Raw genomic sequence first — 22,431 nt, 5'->3', positions numbered from 1 at the left:
CTCCGGGATCGGCAAGGGAATACAAGGCCTGGGCGTGAACAACATTGTCAAAAGCCCCGGAAATGTCTACTGTGCAGCAATACAATGAACGCTTCTGAGCAAAAGTTTTCTTTAACAACCGGCTGAGCACATGATGTGACTGGGGGCAGCCAACCCCTCTTCTAAATCCTAATTGAAAAGACGAAAAATCGCACTTAGAAGTTATTTCAGGCAAAAGAATATACTCAAAAATCTTACTCATAAAGCATGATACAGTAATCGATCTATAATTTGAACATGAATGTGGATCTTTAGCTCGTTTAAGTATAGGCGTGACACTACTGGAAAGAAAACTATCAGGAAGCAGAGACTGAGCTATACAAATCTGAAATAATAACTGCACGTGGTTCAACAATAATGGGCAATCATAAGCAAAATTCCTAAAACATAGGCCATCACAATCAAGAGAATCTGATCTTTTTACTTTCTTCAGCGCCCGATACAAATCAATCATACTTATCGCAAGAACTCTATGGTGACAAACAGACTCTGGCAGGACCGAACTAAGTAGATTGGAAAAATGTTTCTGAACATACTGGTTAAATACGGAAAATATGTCAATATAGTGGTGCACAAAATTCATAAGGATTAATTTAGACTGAGCTGGGGGAGTACACTTACTGCTATTGATAACTCTATTCCAGGTCATTTTACTATTTGGAGCGTCCCACGCGTTGAGTCTTGCATTACGTAAACAGGATTTGTTTTGTTTCTTCGTTTTTTGCTTGAATGTAAACATAGCACCGGCAGAGGGTCGATCGCAAACGTTCCACAGTCGCAACCAAAACTTTGCGCAGTTCTTTACTTTTTTTACTTCCGGATGTATATTCCACAGGGGCTTGTGAGACCCAGAGCACACGTGCTCAATCGGAACTGCAGCTTTTGTGGCCAACTTTAAACATTCTACAATCTGGTAATAATACAAATTTAGGCCTTCCTTAGAATCTGGGCTATTAATCGAAGTCTGGAGCAAGTAAAACGGGACTTTAATAGTTGAGAGTAGAGTGCATATAGTAGTAATATATATCTCAACGTTTATCCAATTTCAATTGGACTTTTTATACTATTTTGTTTGGGGACCCTCAAAGTGGGCTTAAACATCAGGAGGCTCAATTAGGCACGAACTAGGGAGATGGTCATCATTGATTTTATCTTCATCAAATTAAATAAACTGATTTTATCAACAAATTTAACATAGAATAACTTATATCCTAATCCAAAAACACTTCCAAAGATAGGATATTGTTTTATCCTAATATTAATGTTTTATAACCTAACCTGATAAAGCAAATCATCAACGTTTGGTTAATAGGTTACTTTTTGCGATTAGCAGTTTTTCTGTATTTTTCGCATCTTGGACTGGCAATTGACTCATCTCCATTAATGTTTGCAGAGAAGGTACTTTTAATAATTTTTTAATTGACATTTTCAGGAAAGCAATGTTTTAATTTCAAAAGAGAAATTTTAATGGATGTTAGAGTACTTGAGTTTTGACGAATGTTAAGAGCAGAAGGATCAGTTTGATTAATTTTTTTTTTCCTCCAGGAAACCTGGTTCAGTGATACGTAGTCTGGTTAAAGTCAAACTTCAATCATGATATTCTCTAATAAAGTTTGTTCATCAGGGGTATAAGTATTATATTATCCAGGAATAGAATCTTAACCATAGAGTGGGGGATAAGAGATTACATATGCGTTACGGTTAAAATTGTTGTAAGAAGCCCTCGGGAGGGGGGGGGGGGAGTAGGATGTTGGTGCAAGCTGCTGATCCTTTGTAGGGGAATCCTTAGTCCATATCCACATCAAACCAAGAGTCATCCAGAAAACGTAACTTAATTATGCATCACCATAAACAGTTTGATACCAGGTGTATTTCTCGCAGATACCAGTCCCATTAGAAACGTCTACTGCTTAGTTCACGTCACATATTCCCGGCGGGGATTTCCACTTATATCAGCGGGGAGCCCAGCTCCCAGGAAGGAAAAGTATGCAGTATTGTAAATAGTGTTGTTATCATATCTAGTAATAATAAGGAACACGAAATCATATAGGTCCTTTATTTTGCTTGTTTATATACAATATTTTCTATCGTTTATATATGGTTTTGTATACTTGGCTTCTTTTTGGTATTTATTTTAGAAGTCACTCCATTCCTGGAAGTACCTTCACCCCCTCAAAACTTTGCGCGCCTACGTGTTCGCATCCTTCAAACATTGTACTCTCGAACTGAATTTGGTCAGATTTTTTTTAACTAACTGGGATTTCATTTTGGATTATTGTGATACCCAAAGCCTTTGCTATTCTTGCCTGTTTGCCATAAAGCTCGCCAACAAGACTAGGATTTTATCGCAAAAATACCAAAAGATTCTTTTCGTTAGGCTTCATTGAAAAATCGTGACCTAAAAACGTACCTTTTCATATTTTCACCTCCGCCCCTCCTCTAAGGATTGGACCCGTGCGTACAGGTTCAATCCTTCAACATGTGCATTTTTTAATTTTCTATATTCCTCTCACTTTTAGTGGTTCTGTCTTGTTGCTTCACCATACGCCGATTAGAAAAGTTGAAAAGGCAGGACCACATATCTCAGATGCTATATTAGAACTGAATCATAACAAAAAGGGGAAATTGCTCTGCATCAGCGTCAAAGTTTGCATCTTCTGAGCATGTGGTTAAATGTTCAGCCTTCGAGTAGTTTAATTCACTTTCCTCTTCTTTAATCAGTTCGAGTAGTGCCTTGTGAATGTTGAATCCTCCAATTTTCTGTATTCAGACCAATCCAGCGATAATATTACTTTCTTTCTATCAATATGCATTAAATCCTTCTTTTTTCACTTCGGAGATGATATTATTTTGTTGGATGTTATAGGAGCCTTTTTTGGCCCGTAACGGGGTACGTAACGAAGTTTGCTCCATGGAACGTTCCGGTTGGTCCTAAATCTCACAAAGGTAGAATCCTTCACAAGCTTCCGGTTCCTTCACATCGATTCTTTCACAAGCTTTCGGTTCTGGAAGGCAGAGTACCGAAGGACGACAACCTCAAAATGGAAAGTACCGCGATCTAGCTACTTGGAATATCGTATACTACTGCCTTGGAGCAAAGACTACTATGTCTTTTGCACTTTGTCCCACTACAGCATGCTTCAAATCGACAGCTCACGAAAGAATTTCTATTTAAGAGATAGGTAACTTAAAACGACAAAGCATTTTGTATCTTCCAAGCGAGAAGCAAAGCATTGCAAGAATCTGATTATTTTGCCCCCCCCCGTCCCATACACACAGCAGTCACAAAACAGGGTTATAGGTTTGCTGTCAACTCCATTAATCCACTTGCTTAGGGAATTTACAATCTCGTGAGAAAATAATACTGAAAAATAATTTCGAAATTGAAATCTATACTAAATTGTTGGAAAAGAAAAACAAAGAAAAATCTGTTATTATTCCTCTTTTGTAGTATACTGTTGTTACACGCCTATAATGGAAGAATATCGCACACAATTTGCCGAAAAACGAATGCCTGTGGTCCTTTTTGGTCAAAATAAAAAGCCAGCGTAGATTTGAAGAATGGATAGTGATTGTGTTTTGACAGATTACTGCAAGAACACTTCCAGGTAAGCTTCCAAGGAAGGAGTCAAGTACGGAGGGAGGTACTGAAATTTAATCCCCTACCCTTCAACTGCAATGCAAGAAATTGAGAAGGATGCAACTCTGGTTATACCAATCTAAAGCATACCTTATTTTTATAAAATGGCGACTGCCTCAGAATTTTTTATTTTGAATGGATCAAAGCTTTAGTATGGGTGATGCAGTGAGGGGAGCAGGCAAAAGATAAGTACCTGGTACCAGAGCATATTTGTTTAAAAACTTAACTGTCAAATGGGCTTCAAGAAAAGGAATAAAAAATACTGTTTTAACTCTTGTCTACAAAGCTATGAAGTTTGTGCTTACAGAGCTGTGAAAAGTGAAATGGGCTTTCAGGTAGTTTTGTGCACGATAAATCTTATTTAAAAGCATGCATTTTCCTAAGCAGAAACTCAATGCCTCATGAGAGAACACAATACTTGAATACCACGTGGTTAAACATAATTGTGTTCTGTCTACTTTATCTAATTTCAATGGAAAGACAGATAATCTTTAAAACATCCTACAAACTAGAATAAAATTAAACATGTGGCTTATATCCATTTCTGAGAAAATTTGGACCTGCTCTTTTCAGCAGTAAGATGGGATTGGAGCCTCTTCTTGTAGTTTCAATTCTTTAAATTAGAAAGCAGCTTTTTGCTTGATAGTTACTTTTTATAACGATCTACATCCATCACCCACTATCTTGTTCACCTTTTGGACACAACAAGCAACACACTTGAAAAACCTAATAACTGGTTCAATATTATAGAGGTGTGGGCTTACAAAAAGCTTTTGATTTATTTAACCACAACACATTGGTAGAAAAACTATTCAATGAATTTCAAGTTGACCCCTTTTGTATTAGAGGAATTGTGTCTTTCCTTTCTAACAGAAAAAAAGTTGTCAAATACCTTAACGTATATTCTGATATCCTCCAAACATACAATGGTGTGCCTCAGGGAACCTCCTTAGGCCCAATTTTATTTCTCACAGTGATAAATAACCTTAGTGTCAATTTCTTGGATAGATAGAAATTTATTGATGATCTAACTGTCTTAGAAATATGTTTCAAAAATTTGAATAGTAGCCAATGGATATCCTGGAACCATTATCACATGAAGCTGTTACTCACAATATGACTGATAACCCTTTAAAGTCAACCATTTTGACAATTAATTTCCTTAAGACTCCTCTTCTATTACTTTTCCAATCCCTCTGATGTCAGTTGGTACTATGAATTACTGAGTGTGACTGTCTCAAGCAACTTAAAATGAGATTATCATATTAATGATACTTTAAAACGCACAAACATCACATTTTCCCTTCCTAAATTCCTTAAAAAAATTTAGATGTCCAAAATTGCATTGTTTGAGAATCTTCCTTTCCTTTGTACACTTATTCCTTCAGTACACCTGTCCTTATTGACATCCTGGTATCTCCAACGAATTATCAGAAAGAATAGAGGCAGTAAAAAAAAGTTTCTATGAATTATCTGGTCACTCTCAAGGAAAGGAGAACAAAAATTTCCTTGTGTTTTACCAACAACAAAAATTTCCTTGTGTTTTGCCAACAATGCCCACCATAACCCCTGAACAAATTCTTTTTTCCCTAGTCAATTTTACCCCCTTTGACCTCGCCTTGTTTGTTCTGCTTCAGCAAAAATTTATCCTTGTGTTTTTCATTTAGTTTATTTCCTTTAAATTCTGCAAGCTTTAACTTTTCCTGGCATTTTTTACAACCCTTTTAACATTTTGATAACTTTTACTGACTTATATTTGTGTATTAATTAGAGCGTGGTTTTTGACTCTTAAGTGCGAATTTGGCCAACCTGGAGTTGTGATAGCCATTTTTCAGAAATGAAAATCTTGTCTGATCTTGTAACTTTTGTAAGCTCTAATGAAGATGACAAAACACAGTTACCGTGTCTGATAATTTCTAGCTTGTAATATCAGATCATCCAAACAGGAGTAATTCACCTATGATTGACCAAATTTTGGGTTTCAAAAATTCATCTACAAATTAAAAGAAGTAGCATCATAACAAAAGTTCATAAAAATGAACAATAGCCAAGATAGTTTTATGTCCTTGGCCTTCCCAGGAAAATCTTGACGTTTGTGTTTATAGCCTTATTTTGAATAAATGTTGATGTTTCTTAGTTTTTATTTTTTCCTCTTAATCCATTTAGTGTGATAAATAAGGATACATACCAGTAGAAGAAAAAAACAAATCACCAGGTCTGATCCTTGCATACCTCATACTGAGGCCAACAGCAGCATTTTGAACTGTTAAAACTACCAAACTGACATACTTGTAAAACTCTGAAAATAAGAAGGAATGATTTAAATTTTAGATATTCACAGCAAAATATTGTAGTTAGGTTTTGGCTTTACACCATGATCTTAAATACATCAATGCAAAGCTATATTAAGGGGAGAGGCCAATTTCATTTTTATAGTAGAGCTTCATAGCACCAAATGAAGAAATTACCTTAAGTGGGAAATATTTAGCATACTTTGATTGAAAAATTAACTGTTTTCTGTTAGAACTTAGCTTAACTAAGTCCTGGTGGCCCCCAGGGCTCTGCATTAAGTCCTATTCTTTTTTTTTATAATTATTAATGATCTGCCAAATGCTGTTGCAACTACTTCTAGAATTAAGGATTTAGTCAATCCTGCATCATCTGGGTCCAGGATCACAACACCCTTATTTGCTGATGATGCAACATTGATGTGTGTTGCTTCAACTGAACAACTACTAACCTCTACAATTAACGCAGCAATGACTAGGACATCTCTATGGTTGAAGGTAAACTATCTTGACCTAAATATAAGTAAGTCAAATTTTGTTATCTTTTTGCAGTCTCCAAATTATTATCCTTGGATTACTGAAATAGCTTTACCAAAGGGAATTGTTTAGCAGTCAAGTTCCGTTAAGTACCTTGGGATTACTATTGACAAAAATTTGTCATTTAAGTACCATGTAAAAGCTATAAGTAAAATTCTATTGCAGAATTCAGGGATTATCTGTAAATTAAAACACTTTTTTTCCTTCATATGTTTTACTGTTATTATATTTTTTCTCTGATACATCTGTATATTTTTTACTGTTTGTCTGTATGGCTTGGTACTTTCCCCTCAATACTTAACTCAATATGTGTACTGCAGGATAATGCTATTAGATCATTTTCTGGAATAGGGAACCAGGATTCAGTCAGGTCAATGTACAGTATAATTGAAATAATGCCTGCAGCTGTATTGTGTGATTTTTATACACTGGTTTTTATGTATAAGCATTGTTATGGGTGCCTTCCAGACTGTTGTACAGGAATGTTTCAGGAAAGGTCCAATGTTCATTGTCACGGATTTTAACAAATGGAGATATTGAGGGTCCTTGCCTAGTTTCTAGTAGGACTGCTTTTTCAGTTATTTTTAGGGGGGCTAAGCTGTGGAATAAGCTTGTCCCAAGTCCCAAGGAATTACCCATTAATCAATTTAAATCTGAGCTATGTGGGTTTGCTTGGTAAGTATACCTTCAAAACATATTGAGATTGATGGAATTAAATTTGACAGTATTTGTTGTTTTTTTTTGCTTTAGGATCATGATAATATGTTGATTTATTGTGTATGAATTATTTTTTTTATTTTTTTTTTCGGTACACGATTTCACCCTTGTGCTTATTATAGATTATACTTGTTTTTTTTTTTTTTTTTTTTTTTTTTTTTTTTTTTTTTTTTTAGCACACACTTGCAAGCAACGCTTTTGGTGTGCTACCAATTGATTTTGTCTGTTTTTTTTTATAATAAATTGCTATTACTAAAGAAAAAACTCACATTATGATGCAGTTCAACCATAAAATAATGCAGATCATACTTAAATACTGACTTTAGAAGTAAGCAGATAAGAAATGGATAGAAGGAAAGGGATGCTCTCAAAAGATTAGTTGAAAAGTATGCCCCTTGCAGGGAAATTTAAATCTGAAAACATGTTTGTTTTTTTAATCACCTTTCTAAGAAATATTCCCAAATACCACACTTACTTGGGTACTTATGCAAGCAGACTTTTGTCATAAATAATAATTGTTTCTTCTTTCAATCAACTTGGATTGATCTTAGACAGAAAAATTATCTGTCAGGCATCCAATGCTCACAATAATACACATCAGGATTGCAAGATATTAAAACTAAATTGCAAATCACAAGGAAGGTACACTTTTAGAGTATATTCCCCCTAACATTTTATCCTAGAGGGGGATGTCCTCTAGACCATAGACCTTCTTTGTGGGTGCTGGGTACATGAGATGTGATTTAACTCACAAGCTAAAGTCCAATATTGAATCCCTATTTGATACCAAGTGCAACTGTAGGAATTATCCAGGGTGGGGGGGGGGGCGGTATGCAAGGGTTGAAAAAATAGTTTCTGCCAGTACATCATCATATTTCTACAAATGTTAAAAACTGTTCCCTTTTTATAATTAGTTAGTCTTTGATGACAGTGGATGCCCCATTACCCTCTCATTGGGCACCCTTTGTCTGCAGCTAGTGTGAGTAGAAGGTTATAAAAAAATGAGTCGCTCAAACTACTCACATCTCAGCAAGCAATGAACGATTCTTCAACATGTTTGCATGAATACCGTTCACAGGGGAGGGGTATGGGAAGTATTCTTCCTCCTGGAAAAATGCTTTTTCTTAGGCTTGAAAATTATGTTCCCATGTAGGATGGATGGTTGACAACCGTAATGTCCATTAGAGTGACTAGATAGGAGCATACATAACAACCTTAGACAGCAAAGCCTTATTAAAGCAAACGAGTTTTTTTTTCCTAAAGTGCATCACTATAAAAAAAATAAGCATGTTGACTTTATAGAAATTTCATTTAGCAAATAATTCAAGTTACTTGTACAAGCAGTTCAAATTACTTTAAAAAAATGGCGATGTTGAATCCTTCATTCAGACAACTTATTAATTCTTTAGTGATTTAAAAGTACCAGAAATAAGCTGGAGTGGATAGCAAGAAGGTACCTTTTTGAAAAAATATATTGAATAGACTCTGTTACAGCTTGAGGCCATCTTTTTGGAGCTAGTTTCTGGGATAAAGCAGGATTTTTTTTTTTGCCCCATCTATAGCTAGCCAAATTTAATTCTCATACACAGCAGTGTTCTAGACAAGCACTAACATGACTGACAACAATAGGAGGAACAATCGAAAGCTCCCTAATCATCACTCATCACCTCAGGTCTGATAACTCAGTCCAGTTTGCTGAAACTGAATCCACAACAGAACAGATTTTGATGCTTACAAACCACATTAACACAATAAAAAACAAAATAGAATCTTGTCTCTGAAATAGCAATGTCCAAGATCTCATATAATTGGATAATACATTCAAGCTAACTAGAGAAGAATAGGCCCTTCAGTCATAAATAAACTCAATTCAACTCGATCCCACCAAGCAAGATATAGATTGTAGGTGTAGGCCTTAGCATTGAACTTGATAGTCTTGACAACAAATCTTTGAAAAATTTTAATAGTTGCATCTCTGGGTTAGAGTTAGCTATGACGAGTCTGGCTAGTGGTATTGGAAATTTGCAATCTACTGTAAAACCTATTAGCTTGACCTCTACTGGTTTAATGATCAGCTTGAAAGAAAAGCCTTAGTAACCAGACTATGGTATTTGGAGTAAAAGAGAGTGGACTCCTAAAAAATGCTAAATAAGAAGTTCCTCTTATTGTGTAATGTAAAATTTCCAGGATGGTGCTCACACATTCCAATTTGGTATCAGCGAAGAGAATTGGAAGGGTTTCCATCAAGGCCTGTTGTAGCCTAATACTTAACTAACCAGTGCATACATCACCTACTATTACACCAAAAGAAAGATTTAAAAGGACTTGGTGTAGTGATATTTGAAACCATAACAAGACCATGTATGGAACTGCTGTCCTATGTTTAAACAGAGTTGAAAATAATAAGAGATGTGTGGTGCTGAAATGGTGATATCCTGTGTAAGTTAATTTAGTCTTTTGCTAAATTCTTGAATCTGGATGAAGACAGTAGAAAAGTAACAAATTTCTTGGACCAAACCTAGACTGTCCTGGATTGTGTGAACTTTTCTGCTCCTAAGATTCTTTGCGTTTTGTGGCACCTTGATGTGACCAAAGCCACAGGTCCTGACAACATACGAAATGTTGCTTCAAAATCCTGCAGTACTAAACTAGCTGGATCATTGTCGTTGCTTTTGCTCTGGAACCTTCCCACAAACATGGAAATCAACCCATGTCAGGCACACCGTTTGGGGGTGGCAAGGGGGGGCAGTTGCCCCACCCCCAATAACGTCGAGAAAAAAATATTATACATCCCATGCCCCTTGACTATCCAGATATGGACCCTTCTTGCCCCCCCCCCAAAAAAAAAATGCTGGAGATTCACTGCTTACCCATGTTGTACCTTCTCTAAAACCAGATGGCAATCCAATGAGTGTGGGTTCCTATAGGCCTATTAGCCTCCACTCCTGTGTTGGCAAAGTCTATGAGAGAATCTCCAATAAAACATTTCAACAGTTTCTGGAATCCAATGACCTTCTAGGTGATCACCAATATGGATTCTGGAGGAAAGACTCAACACTAAACTGCCCAGCATCAGGAATGGATCAAAGTTTTAGCAAGAGGCACGACATTAGGCTATTGTCATTCGACATTGCCAAAGCTTTTGACAGAGCATGGCACCATGGCCTGCTAAAGAAACTACATGCATACAGTGTTTGTGGATGTTTTTTAAGAGTGATTGAGAGCTTTCTTTCAGATTGTTCATTGTGGTTTGTCCTTGATGGGCTTATTTAATGCAAATATTCAGTGAAAGCAGGGGTGCACAAGGCCAGTGTCTTGGGACCTACACTCTTCCTTATCAACAGAAATGACATGGGAGACAACCTTGCAAGCACTCTGCATCACTTTGCAGACAATATCACAACACACTCAGCCATCCCAAAACATGCAAACTCAAGGCAAGCCTCCATTTCCCTACAGATGGATCTTTATAAAATAGAAAAATGGTCTGATACATGGATGATCAACTTTAATGCACTGAAAATAAAGGAACTTCTTATTACCTAATCAAAAGTGCCACATAAACACCCCAGTTTCAGTTTCAACAATGAAATTGTAAATAGTGTCAATGAGCTTTGTCTCTGGGGATTCATTTCTCCGCTGATCTCTCTTGGAATAACCACCTTGATTGAGTGAGAACCTCTTACACAAGAAAGCTTGGAGTTACTCTTCACTGCAAAAACCTTCTTCCATCCAGCTGAATTATCCTACTTTACAAGTCCTATATCAGACCCAAAGCTGAATATGGATGCCAGCTATGCAGGTGCCCTGAATATGCAGTAAGCACCACTCGACAAGATCCCAAATAGGGCAGGCTGCACTTCTACACATGATTTCACATTCTACACATGCAGGTGCCCTGAATATGCAGTAAGCACCACTCGACAAGATCCCAAATAGGGCAGGCTGCACTTCTACACATGATTTACTCTAGCCTCTAAATGAAAGGTTTGATGTAGCATTGATGTCTGTTTTCTACAAGTACATGAATTTGCCTCCCTAAAACAAGCTCTATTGCATTGTTCCCCTCTTTGTCCAACTGACAAGGGCAGATGCAAAACAACACAGCTTGGTCCAATTATCTAAAGGGGGACATGCCAAGGAACAAGTACTTAAGGATGGGCTCTATCCCGCGTTGTACCTCTATCCAGAACAATCTTCCTGGGGATGTAATTCCTACAAATCCTTCTAATGACTAATTCAAAAGAAGGTTTAACAGACATTGAAAACCCTGAGGTTTCAAAATGAGGTAAGGAATAGCAGCATATCAGACACCTTGAAGTACCTGGGACAATGAATATAGGAATAAATAAAAGTTACCCCCTGGCAATATAACAAGACTTATGAACACCACTAATGTTAACACCTCATTTTGTTCTGTCTAGCCATGAATATGTTGGAATAGGGTTATTAAATCTGGTAATTTTTCTATTATGTGCTGTTTAGTGATGGATGACCTAGTTTTTTTTTCTTTTCTGTAAGGTTTCCCTTATTAATTTTGCAGTTTTCAATCATGCTGGTATTAATGTTTTATACAAAATATAAAAAGGAGGGCCACAACTGTGTTTACAGCCAAGTGATTTAGAAATCTGAGTGAATAAAGCAATTGAAGAAATTATTACTACTGTTTTGGCACTATTGCTTTTTTTTGTTTCTTTTTATTATAGTACTTACTTTGGTGCTATAAACATGTTTCCTATGTGCTATTCCATTACTAATATAGGGACAATGTGATTACACAAGTTGATGGCTTTTTAAATTCTGTCTGAATATAATAATTTTTTCTTTTACAGATGCACCCTCCCCCCTTTGATGGTCCTGCATATTGCCATGGGCTAGTTTAATTAATGTATTTCCCTGTTGATGCTTTTATTTGTGAGTAGGTTCCTTGATCTATCAAAACCATTTGACATATGTCTGACTATAAAAGAATTTCAGATGTTAGATATCAAATGCTGTTGAAAAATGATTTTATGAGTGTGAATGACAATGGAAGTAAAAATGATAATGTGATTAATAGGCTAGATATATGCTGTAGATTACATAACAATAATTTTACTGTTTAAGAGTTTTAATTTTAGTTTTGTACAAACTTATGTCCTAAGGCTATATATAGGCCTAGGAACATCAGTAGGGCATGGTGCATTTGAGAGTGAAATGATTTATATATAATGGAATGAGCATGAAAAAGAGCATCAAGGAGGGTGTTCACCTTGCCTCTATCTCAGTAATGGAATTATGGATATTTACCCTTCCTTCAGAAGAGCTGAATTCTAGGCCTACTAGGAGCTGGTTAATCAGTTCTGTAGCTTATCTTATATAGACCCCGGCACCGCGCCGGCGGGTCGACCGAACGCCGCCGCTGAGAGGCCCAGTCAAACACCGCCGACGTGTCGTAACGCCGCCGGCGCGCCACAGGCGCGCCGCCAACGGCAGAGGGGGCGGCGTTCGGTCAACTTTAAATTAATTTTGCGGCAATTCTTTATTGCGTCAACCGCAAAGTCAGAGCTTTTCCTTCTCGTGTGATTTTGTATTTCGTTTTTCGTGATCAGAACTCAAATAGGTCTTGTTTGACTCTCAAGTCGTCGAGCAGGTCCCTGTAATCCTACGCCTCACTCTGAAAAAAAATTTGGTTCCCCGAATCCCCGAAAATCCTGCAATCATGAGGCCACCCCTAGCAATGTGACGCCTGTAACTTTCCCAGGGCAATATTATGCCACCTGGCCTAATTCTTAATTAATCTCTGGTTCTTTAATTTTCGTCTCTTTTGTTACTTTGAATAAAAACCAGACAGATGCAATATGCAATTGCAGATATTGCAATATACACAGTTCTTCATATGTTGATAAAAAAAAGTATCGTCTTTATGAAATGAGTTTGAATCATTTTGAATTCAGTTTCCCAATCGCTATTTCTTACATCATTTGTAGTCAAGAATTTTAGTTTCAAGTTGAATAGAATTATAGAACGTATTCACTACTATACAGCTTCAGCCTTCAGTTGAATTTTGAAATTGACAGCCGACAGATTGTTTTTACAGCTGAATTGTAAGTTTGCAGATTTTTTTTGTCTTGCTGTTTTCAGATAAAATTTTCTTAATGTTTAATACTCAATTGTTGAACGCCTGATAGAAAATACAATCTTATTTCTGAAACATTTTTACCCCCCCCCCCCAAAAAAAAAAAATTCCTTCTATTGAGACCAAAATTTAGCTATAGACTAAGCTATGTACAAGGATCGGGAATTAAAGATTGAACCGGAATTTACCCCAAAAATATGATTCATAAATAAATTGTAAATTATTGCCAATAGGGAGTGTGGGGGGGGGGGGGTAGGGGGCTATAATTTTGAAATGATAATACCTCTTTTTTATTGAAAGCATGGATGCCAAAAAGATGATTATTTCTTTCATTTAAAGTGGAGACAGAAGAAAATGATATTAAATTTCCTGGGAAACCATTGAAATATTTCGATAGACCCAGGGTCCCCCATTAGGACTTGTTCATTGTCTTGGGTATTTTGCGATTTCTCATAAGCTACTGGCCTAATTTGCCTTTTGTGTGTGCTCCCTCTTAATTAGATTCTTTGGATCCTATTGAATGACATGGCAAATCTATGAGTTTTCCAATAATTTGAGGTATATGTGAATAATTTCGACATTTATGTTGTTGTCTTTGTACCCTTTTACTCATCTTCCCAATTTTTTTTTTCAAGGAACACTAAGCTGTGTAACGTTATTTTGCGTGTTTGTTTGAACCATATAGTGACTTAGTTAATTATTAAGTAAATTATTTTTCTAATGAAAGCTGAAACAGTATCCTATCAAGGTGGTATCCAGAGAGGGGGAGGGTAGGGAGGTATTACATTTAAATGATAACATCTTGACATTTTTTTTATTGAAAGCAGGGATCCCAAAAAGTTAATTTTTTTTAATTTAAAGCATAGACAGCATCCTATCAAGGTGGTATCCAGAAAGGGGGGGGGGGGTAGTGAGCTATTATATTAAAATGATAATACCTCGTTTTTTTAAGCAGGGGTGCCAATAAGTTAATTATTTTTTGTTATTTGAAGCAGAGATAGTGCCCTATCTAGATGGTATCCATAGGGGGGGGGGGGGCATAGGGAATTATTATATTAAATTTATAGTAAAATTATTTTTTTTATTGAAAGCAGGGATGCCAAAAAGTTGAAAAGTTGACAAAAATTAACAAGATTTTCATGAGTTGTACTTGATACAGCACTTGCATGGTTTTATTGTCCAAAGGGAAAGGACCATATGCATTCAACCCGTTTTTTTCTTATTGATGAAACGGATTTACTTTGAAAACATTCATTCATAAGTACCAGGCAGATTCACACTAAAACGAATTGGTGTGACAAAAGCAATATTGACATCCCCACCTAAAGTTGCGCTCGAGTGACTATGGCGCCCTTGTTCCAGTGCTCAAGTTACATTAAAGGCCAAGTCATAATAAAAGCTTTCAATTTGGGAGGTTCAAGGAGGAGTCTTTGACAATCTTATGACCTCAGGGTACTAGATGTTGCAACATTCTTACGTATCTACAGTGGTTTAAAAAATTTGATCACCTCACAAATGATAACCAAAAATATGCACAAATATACCAAATGTAACATTTGGAATATTATAACACTTTTTTCAAAGCTTTGAAGAAAAGCAAAAAAGGCTAAATACCCTGAACTATGCTTGAAAGCTATTTTAAAAAGAAACTCTTTGGATATTTCCATGGAAATGACCATAGCAGAAGCTTTGTGCCTGGGTGGGGATCTAAGAGGAGTCTTTGAGTATTTTGACCACAGGTGACTTATTATTGCAACTTTCTTAACTTTGGTAATTTTTGTGAGCATTTGGAAATCAAAGCTTAAACTCAATAACTGATGTTAAGTGTCTAACATTTTGCTTGGATTAAAAGTGACAAACTAGGATGAAAATCTCAACATCTTCCTGGAGCTACTTCAGTCTGCATATTATTTAATTTAATTACATTTAAAATGGATGAGCTTTTCCTTTTTTACCTAAGAAAATAGCCGGCACTTCATTTTTCTTCATACTGAATAAACCATTAAGTGTTTTGTGTTTCATTGTAATTGAAGTGTTCTCATGTGAAGTGTTCATCATGTATTTTTCAATTTGATAAATATACTCCTTTTAGATGCAGTTTATGATTTGACTGATATTAGGTATTTATCAGTTTATAATTTGGAATGAATCCCCAAAAGAAAAAATGAATAATATCCAAAAGAGCAGCCAAAAGCAATAAAAAAGCAGCAGCTCAGCCTTAGCATACATGACATATATTCTATAAAGAAGCCAAAAAAACTTTAAAATGCAATTTTTTAAAATTGTTATTAAAAACCAGTTTTTAATACAAGAAGACTTTTTAGGAATCCAAAAGAGCAAAAAAAAAAGCAATCAATATCAAAGTCCCCCATTTCAACTATTTTAAAGGTGACAAAACAGATATAGGCAAAGGGCATTATGAAAAAATTAAGCCTCTAAGTTCAAAGTTATATTCAAAGTTTTTACCCAGATAACTGACAAATTTTGTGATATGGTATTCGAAGTTTTGCATGCAGTAATGCTCGATGAAAAAAACTACTAATTTTGATAATTATTTATGTTAAGAATACATAGCTAATAGATACTTCAACTACTCGTATTATGCAAGGGTTCTGAAACGCCACAATCATTTTGTTCCTACCAGATTTCTACTTCTCTTGATGAATAACAAAGAAGACCAGTTTCCAGCCAGCAACTTGTGAATTTTTGAACTCATGAATAGCCTCAAATCTGTTGTCAATTTAAGCTGTGATTTGAGAAAGACTGATGAAAACATTAATGCTTGTGGTCAACATTGATCGTGCTGGCGGCGCGCCATCAACATGTTACCGGCAGTGAGGCGCCCTGTTTTTGGCCCCACCGGCGCCGGTCTTCCCTCATCAGCATGGCGCCAGGGTCTAATCTTATAGACTATGGCTATCTTTAGCCACATTAGGGTAAAATTCTACTTTAGCTACTTTTAGCTATCCTGGAAAGGGGTTTGGTTAGGAATATGAAACTTTCTGGGATGGGTCTACAGGCTAAAGTATTTCCTGGGAAGGCATTTTGAAGCATTTATCTCCATTCCTTCTCCCTCTAGAGGGTCTTAACCTTTGATTACCTTAAAAAATCCATGTGTTATAAAAATGAAACATGAAACCTTCTAAAATAGATCTTCTGCTTAAATGAAGTACAAAAAAATTGTTTTCAGCTTCACAACTTTGCTCAATGCTGATTTATAAGGTTTTAAAGATATGCAAATAGATTTCCTAAATTTTGAATAAAAAACATTGATATGGCTCATGCTCAAAATTCTACTCAAATAACAGGATTTTATCTGGCTAAAGCCAGATAAAAAGAAACTGATAACAGAAAAATAAGGAAAAATGTTGTTTGGTCAAAATTTCAATAGATAGACCTGTCATGTAGGCTAGGCAAATTTCAGGACCCTCTAGAGGGCGAAGGAGTGGAGTTAAGTACTTCAAAATACCTTCCCGGGACAAAGTTTAGCCTGTAGACCCATCCCTTAAAGTTTCATTTTCCTAACCTAACCCCTTTCCAATATAGCCAATAGTAGCTAAAGTAGAATTTTACCCAAAATAGTGTGGGAAGAGATACCCAGACATAATTGCATCAATAGTGACAATTATATTTCGGGGGATACCACCAGATGGCTAATAGAAAATAGTACAGTTAATATATAGAGAGAAAAAACTTAGCCAAACATTATATATAGAAAAAACTGTCTAGCCAACTAGGTGGCCAATATTAATGAGAGTGAATATATATATGGAATCTTTAAACTAGCCAAGCAGGTGGCTATTAGATCTCACCTATATATATACATTTTAGCCTTAATTAGCCAACTAGTTGGCTATTAATATCCTAGGTATACATAAACTTTATTTTAAAATAGCCAACTAGTCAGCTATCATTAAAGTTTCTAATACACTTGTGGAATTAGCTAACTAGTTGGCTAGTAAGATCTCTGGTATATATAAGCTTTAGTTTAAAATAGCCAACTAGTCAGCTATCAATAAAGTTTCTAATACACAGCAGAATTAGCTGACTAGTTTGCTATTGAAGTCTCAACATATGAACATGTTTAGATTAGCCAACCAGTTGGCTATTAGATCCCACATATACATACACTTCAGCCTGAATTAGCCAACTAGTCAGCTAATAAGACGAATATATTTACTTTATAGAATTAGCTAACTAGTTGGCTATTAATATCCCATGTATATATAAACTTGAGTTTAAAATAGCAAAACTAGTCAGCTATCAATAGTTTAGCAACTAGTCAGCTATCAATAGTTTCTAAAGTTTCACATGTTTAGATTAGCCAACTAGTTGGCTATTAGATCTCACCTATTTATAAACTTCAACCTGAATTAGCCAACTATTCAGCTAATAAGAGAACTGTATATACTTTATAGAATTAGCTGACTAGTTGGTTATTAATATACTTGTGTATTTATAAACTTTAGTTTAAAATAGCCAACTAGTCAGCTATCAATAAAGTTCCTAATACACAGTAGAATTAGCTAACTAGTTTGTTATTAAAGATTCAGCTATATACACATGTTTAGATTAGCCAACTTGTTGGCTATTAGATCTCACATATATATACACTTCAGCCTGAATTAGCCAGTAAGAGAACTATACTTACTTTATAGTTAGCTAACTAGTTGGCTATTAATATCCCATGTATATATAAACTATAGTTTAAAATAGCAAACTATTCTGCTATCAAAGTGATTTGAAGTGCCAATTGATTTACATTTTCTCTTCCCTATCATTTTTCTATGATTGGCTGGGAGGAGTCAGAGGTAGGGATTTGGAACATCTTGCTTTCTGCTCATCATCTCTACATAATATTTAGAGTATTTGGCTACTATCAAACTGCTCTGTGCATAAATGTCCTGAATATAGCCAACCAGTTGGCTATTAAAAAGCAGTTTAAGTACACAGAAAAATGTAAAAGAGTGAACCAGTTGGCTTCTCAATTGAGTCTATGTATATACAGGAAAAGAAATGAGCAAACTAGGATTGTCTGTCAACAAGTGCTTACAATTCCTTTTTTAATGGGGGAGGGGGTAGGGACAAGGTTGTTGACTTAACTTTATTTCAGGAAAAGAGGATAAGAAGAGGGTCGGGGAAATTGCGTTTAGAAAAGAGATGGCCAGAATTAAGAAAAAATGCAATTTATTTTAGCAGAGTGCAAATTATAATTGATTTAAAGTGCAAATTAATATTGATTTTTTCTTCTCAATCATTTTAGTAGGATTAGGCAGGAGGGGTGAGTATGTGGAATATCTTGCTTTTTGCTCATCATTTCTACATATTATTCAAACTACTTAGCTAATATCAAACCACTTTATGTATAAACATCCTAAAAATAGCCAACATGTCAGCAATTGAAAAATAGTTGAAGTACACACAATAAGATAAAATGGTGAACTGGTTGGCTATTTAATTGAGTCTATTTATATACAGGAAAGGAAATTAGTAAAGTATGATTGTCTGCCAAAAAGAGCTAACATTTTTTTTAATGGAGGGGGAGGCACAAGGGTGGTGACTGGATTTTATTCAAGGAAAAGGGGGTAAGAGAAGGGTTAGGGAAAATGGTTAGAAAACCAGTGGCCAGTATTAAGAGAAAGTGTGATTATTTTAGCAAAGTGTAAATCATAAGATTTTAAGAGCCAATTAATTTAGATTTTCTCTTTCCCATCATTTTACTATGATTGAGCAGGAGGGGTCAGGGATATAGAATATCTTGCTTTCTTTTCATCATCTCCAGATAATATTTAGACTACTTGACCAATATCAAGACAGATATCCACCACAGAGCTATATAAAAAATTAAAGCTTATGTATAGAAAAAAATTGAATTTTTTTTTTTGAGGGGGTGGGGGTCGACAAGTTAGCAAAATTTAGTTTTGGGAAAGAAAGCTGTAAAAGGTCACTAGCAAGCCAGGATTGACTGCCATAAAGAGCAAGTACTCTTACAGATAGTTTTCGTTTTGAAAGGAAGGTGGGATTTGGTGGTATCCCCATTGATAAGCCCCTTCTGGTACTCCAATTAAAAAATTCAGCAAAAATTCATCTTCAAATCCATCATGCTGAGATATACATTCTCTGAAACACTTATTGAGGAAAACTGAATAAAAAACTATAATGCACTTTTTACTCAAACAAAACAAGAATGTACAATATCTTGAGATTCTTGTAAACAAATAGCATGTTGGGAGTAATGGGGTAAATATTCTGCTGGTCTTCTTCTATTCAGCAAACTGAATATATTATTGGTAAAGTTTCTTTCTCTTACATTAGATCTTCAAACTGGGAAGGCTTTTTTTTTCTGCAACTTAATTTAAAGGCTAAGAAAGCCAGGTCAATGTTTTTGTTAGTATAGTGGAAATAGAATTGTTGAACAAAACATTGCCAAAAAACAATGTTAGCTAGCAAATCACAGAAATGTAATAATTTAATCAGACTTTCAAAAACACAAAGAATAAATAGTGAGATAGCCAAATAGTTAGCTAATTCTGCAATATGGGCTATTAGAAACTGTATTGATAACTAACTATTTGGCTACTTCTTGCTGAAAGGTATGTATAGGTGAGATATTAACAGTCAACTACTTAGCTAATTCCTCAAGTATATTAGTAATTTTATCAATAGCTGACTAGTTTGCTATTTTAAACTAAAGTTTATATATACATGGGATATTAATAGCTAACTGTTTGACCAATTCTATAAAATTTGCACAGCTCTCTTATTAGCTGACTAGCTGGCTAATTCTGGCTGAAGTGTATAAATAGGTGAGATCTAATAGCCAACTGGTTGGCTAATCTAAACATGTGTTTATAGCTGAGGCTTTATTAGCAAACTAGTTAGCTAATTTAACTGTACATTAGAAACTTTGGTAAATTTCTACCAAATCATATTATTGACTTACACATAAAGTAAATATACCACTTGATGCCTTTTTTTATGCTGATTACAAATATAGTAATTATTTCTATCAGAAATTAATTTCAGCCCCCCCCTATATATGCCAATTCAGGGTGTATATTTCTACAACCTACCCCTGAATTAGAATATATAGGGGGGGGGGTGCTGAAATTCATTTCTGATAGAAATGCTTATTATATTCGTAATCAGCATAAAAAAGGCATCGAATGGTGTATTCACTTTATTTCTAACTCAATAGGCTAATATGATTTGGTAGAAATTTACCAAAACTTTATTGATAGCTGACTAGTTGGTTATTTTAAACTAAAGTTTATATATACATCGGATATTAATAGCAAAATAGTTAGCTAATTCTATAAAGTATGTGTAGCTCTCTTGTTAGCTGACTAGTTGGCTAATTCAGGCTGAAGTGTATATATAGGTGAGATCTAATAGCCAACTGGTTGGCTAATCTGAACATGTGTATATAGCTGAGACTTTAATAGCTACATAGTTAGCTAATTCTAAAGTGTAATTCTATTTTGTATTAGAAAATTTATTGATAGCTGACTAGTTGACTATTTTAAACTAGAGTTTATATATACATGGGATATTAATAGCCAACTAGTTAGCTAATTCTATAAAGTATATACTGGCTGGCAAATTTAAGGATTCCTATATGTACAATTTCATAAATTTTAGCCACCTAGGCTAGTTGGCCAATATATACCAATTCATATTATTGAGTTAGGACTAAAGTGAATACACCATTTGATGCCTTTTTTTATGCTGATTACGAATATAATAAGCATTTCTATCGCAAAATGAATTTCCGCCCCCCCCTACATATGCCAATTCAGGGTTTGGTTAGATATAGCCTCTATAGTGGGGGGGGAAGAAATAAATTTCTGTTAGAAATGCTTTTTTTTCATAAATGCTTATCATACTCATAATCAGCATAAAAAACGGCGTCGAATTGTGCATTCAATTTATTTGAAACACAATAATATTATTTGGTATATATTGACCGGCTAGTCAGCTAAAAAAAAATGCTATATATAATGATTGGCTAAGGTTTTTATCTCTATATATAAACTATACTATTTTATATTAGCTGTATGGTGGATACACATATCTGAAAAGACCAGTGACTGTGAGATTTAGTAGGCTAGGCCTAGTAAGCCCTATGTTTCTTTTTTTTCTATTAGATTTGTCTTAAAGAATTTATCCATGATGCCTTCAGGAATCATTCTGGGGCCAAAACTACAATTCAAAGGAGTGGAAGTCTATCGCCTGGAATTTAGGCTACGAAAAATTTGTAGGTAACTTAAGAAAACATCTGAAATTTGATCAATTTTCACTGGAGCATGGATGACCCTTTCACCTATGCCTAGTCCAGAATCATTTACCTTGACTATTTTCCATTGTCCCAAGCAGAATTATAGGCTAAACCTTCAACAGTTAGCCTAAATTTCTGTGAATGAGCAATTCCCAGGTATTTTTGGAATTCTCAGTTTATAGCCTGTTTCTTTTTTGATTGACACTACACAGTGGTATGTCAATCAGGGCTTCCACTCTCGAATCTTAAAATTCGGGGAGTTTTCTGGGACAAGTCTTCAAGATTCGGGGAATTTTCGGGGAAAACAAAACGGAATTTCGTTACGAAAATTTGGAGGCCAAAATTGGTTTTAGCTTCGTTTTCAGGCTCGAGTAGTGCTTAGATTCTCGTAGTAAGTCAAGCCTTTTATATAGTTTCGTTAAGTTTAGTTTCAGAGTTCAGTGAGGTAACACCAAAATTGAATTGGATATTTTTCCTGTCTGGATTTATCTTGGTGAGGTCATAATTTATTCCAAGTGAGTTGTTGACCTGAGTTAACTTGAAGAGGATTATAAAATGGAATCTACTTTGCTTTTAGTTTGACCTATATTTCGATATTTATTAATTCATTATCTTTTCTTGAATTAATATTGAGACTTTTTAATTTGTGTGGTGATTGCGATAGCCATGAAAAGCTCTAACAAAACGCCTGAACTTATATATTCTTCGGTTCTGAATTTTATTCAAAGCAATTTTCTAAGCGGAATTGAGGAAGGTATTATCAAAAGACATGGTATGGAGTTTTTTGACGTGAATATAGTCAAAGAAGCTAAAA

The 22,431-nt window shown here is 35.2% G+C and overlaps 1 protein-coding gene across 2 annotated transcripts in view; it reads right to left on the bottom strand.

The window, feature by feature from the left end:
• Ugalt (UDP-galactose transporter) overlaps window positions 1-21,821 on the bottom strand; it is a 41,906-nt gene extending 20,085 nt beyond the window's left edge. For both annotated transcript variants that reach the window (XM_089102087.1, XM_089102088.1), the window contains exons 1-2: window positions 21,688-21,821; window positions 5,868-5,978 (exon numbers count right to left, since the gene is read on the bottom strand). In XM_089102087.1, coding sequence (XP_088958213.1) covers window positions 5,868-5,978; window positions 21,688-21,703 — 127 coding nt within the window. In that variant the 5' untranslated portion in view covers window positions 21,704-21,821. The remainder of the gene's footprint in view (window positions 1-5,867; window positions 5,979-21,687) is intronic.
• Window positions 21,822-22,431: the final 610 nt, after the last annotated feature.

This window comes from Artemia sp. Qi Xiang Cuo, chromosome 16 (genome assembly GCF_049724085.1).
Source record: "Artemia sp. Qi Xiang Cuo chromosome 16, ASM4972408v1, whole genome shotgun sequence".
Classification (NCBI taxonomy): domain Eukaryota; kingdom Metazoa; phylum Arthropoda; class Branchiopoda; order Anostraca; family Artemiidae; genus Artemia; species Artemia sp. Qi Xiang Cuo.
Note: the sequence above shows the minus strand (reverse complement) of the source record. Positions and strands in the feature narration are given on the sequence as shown.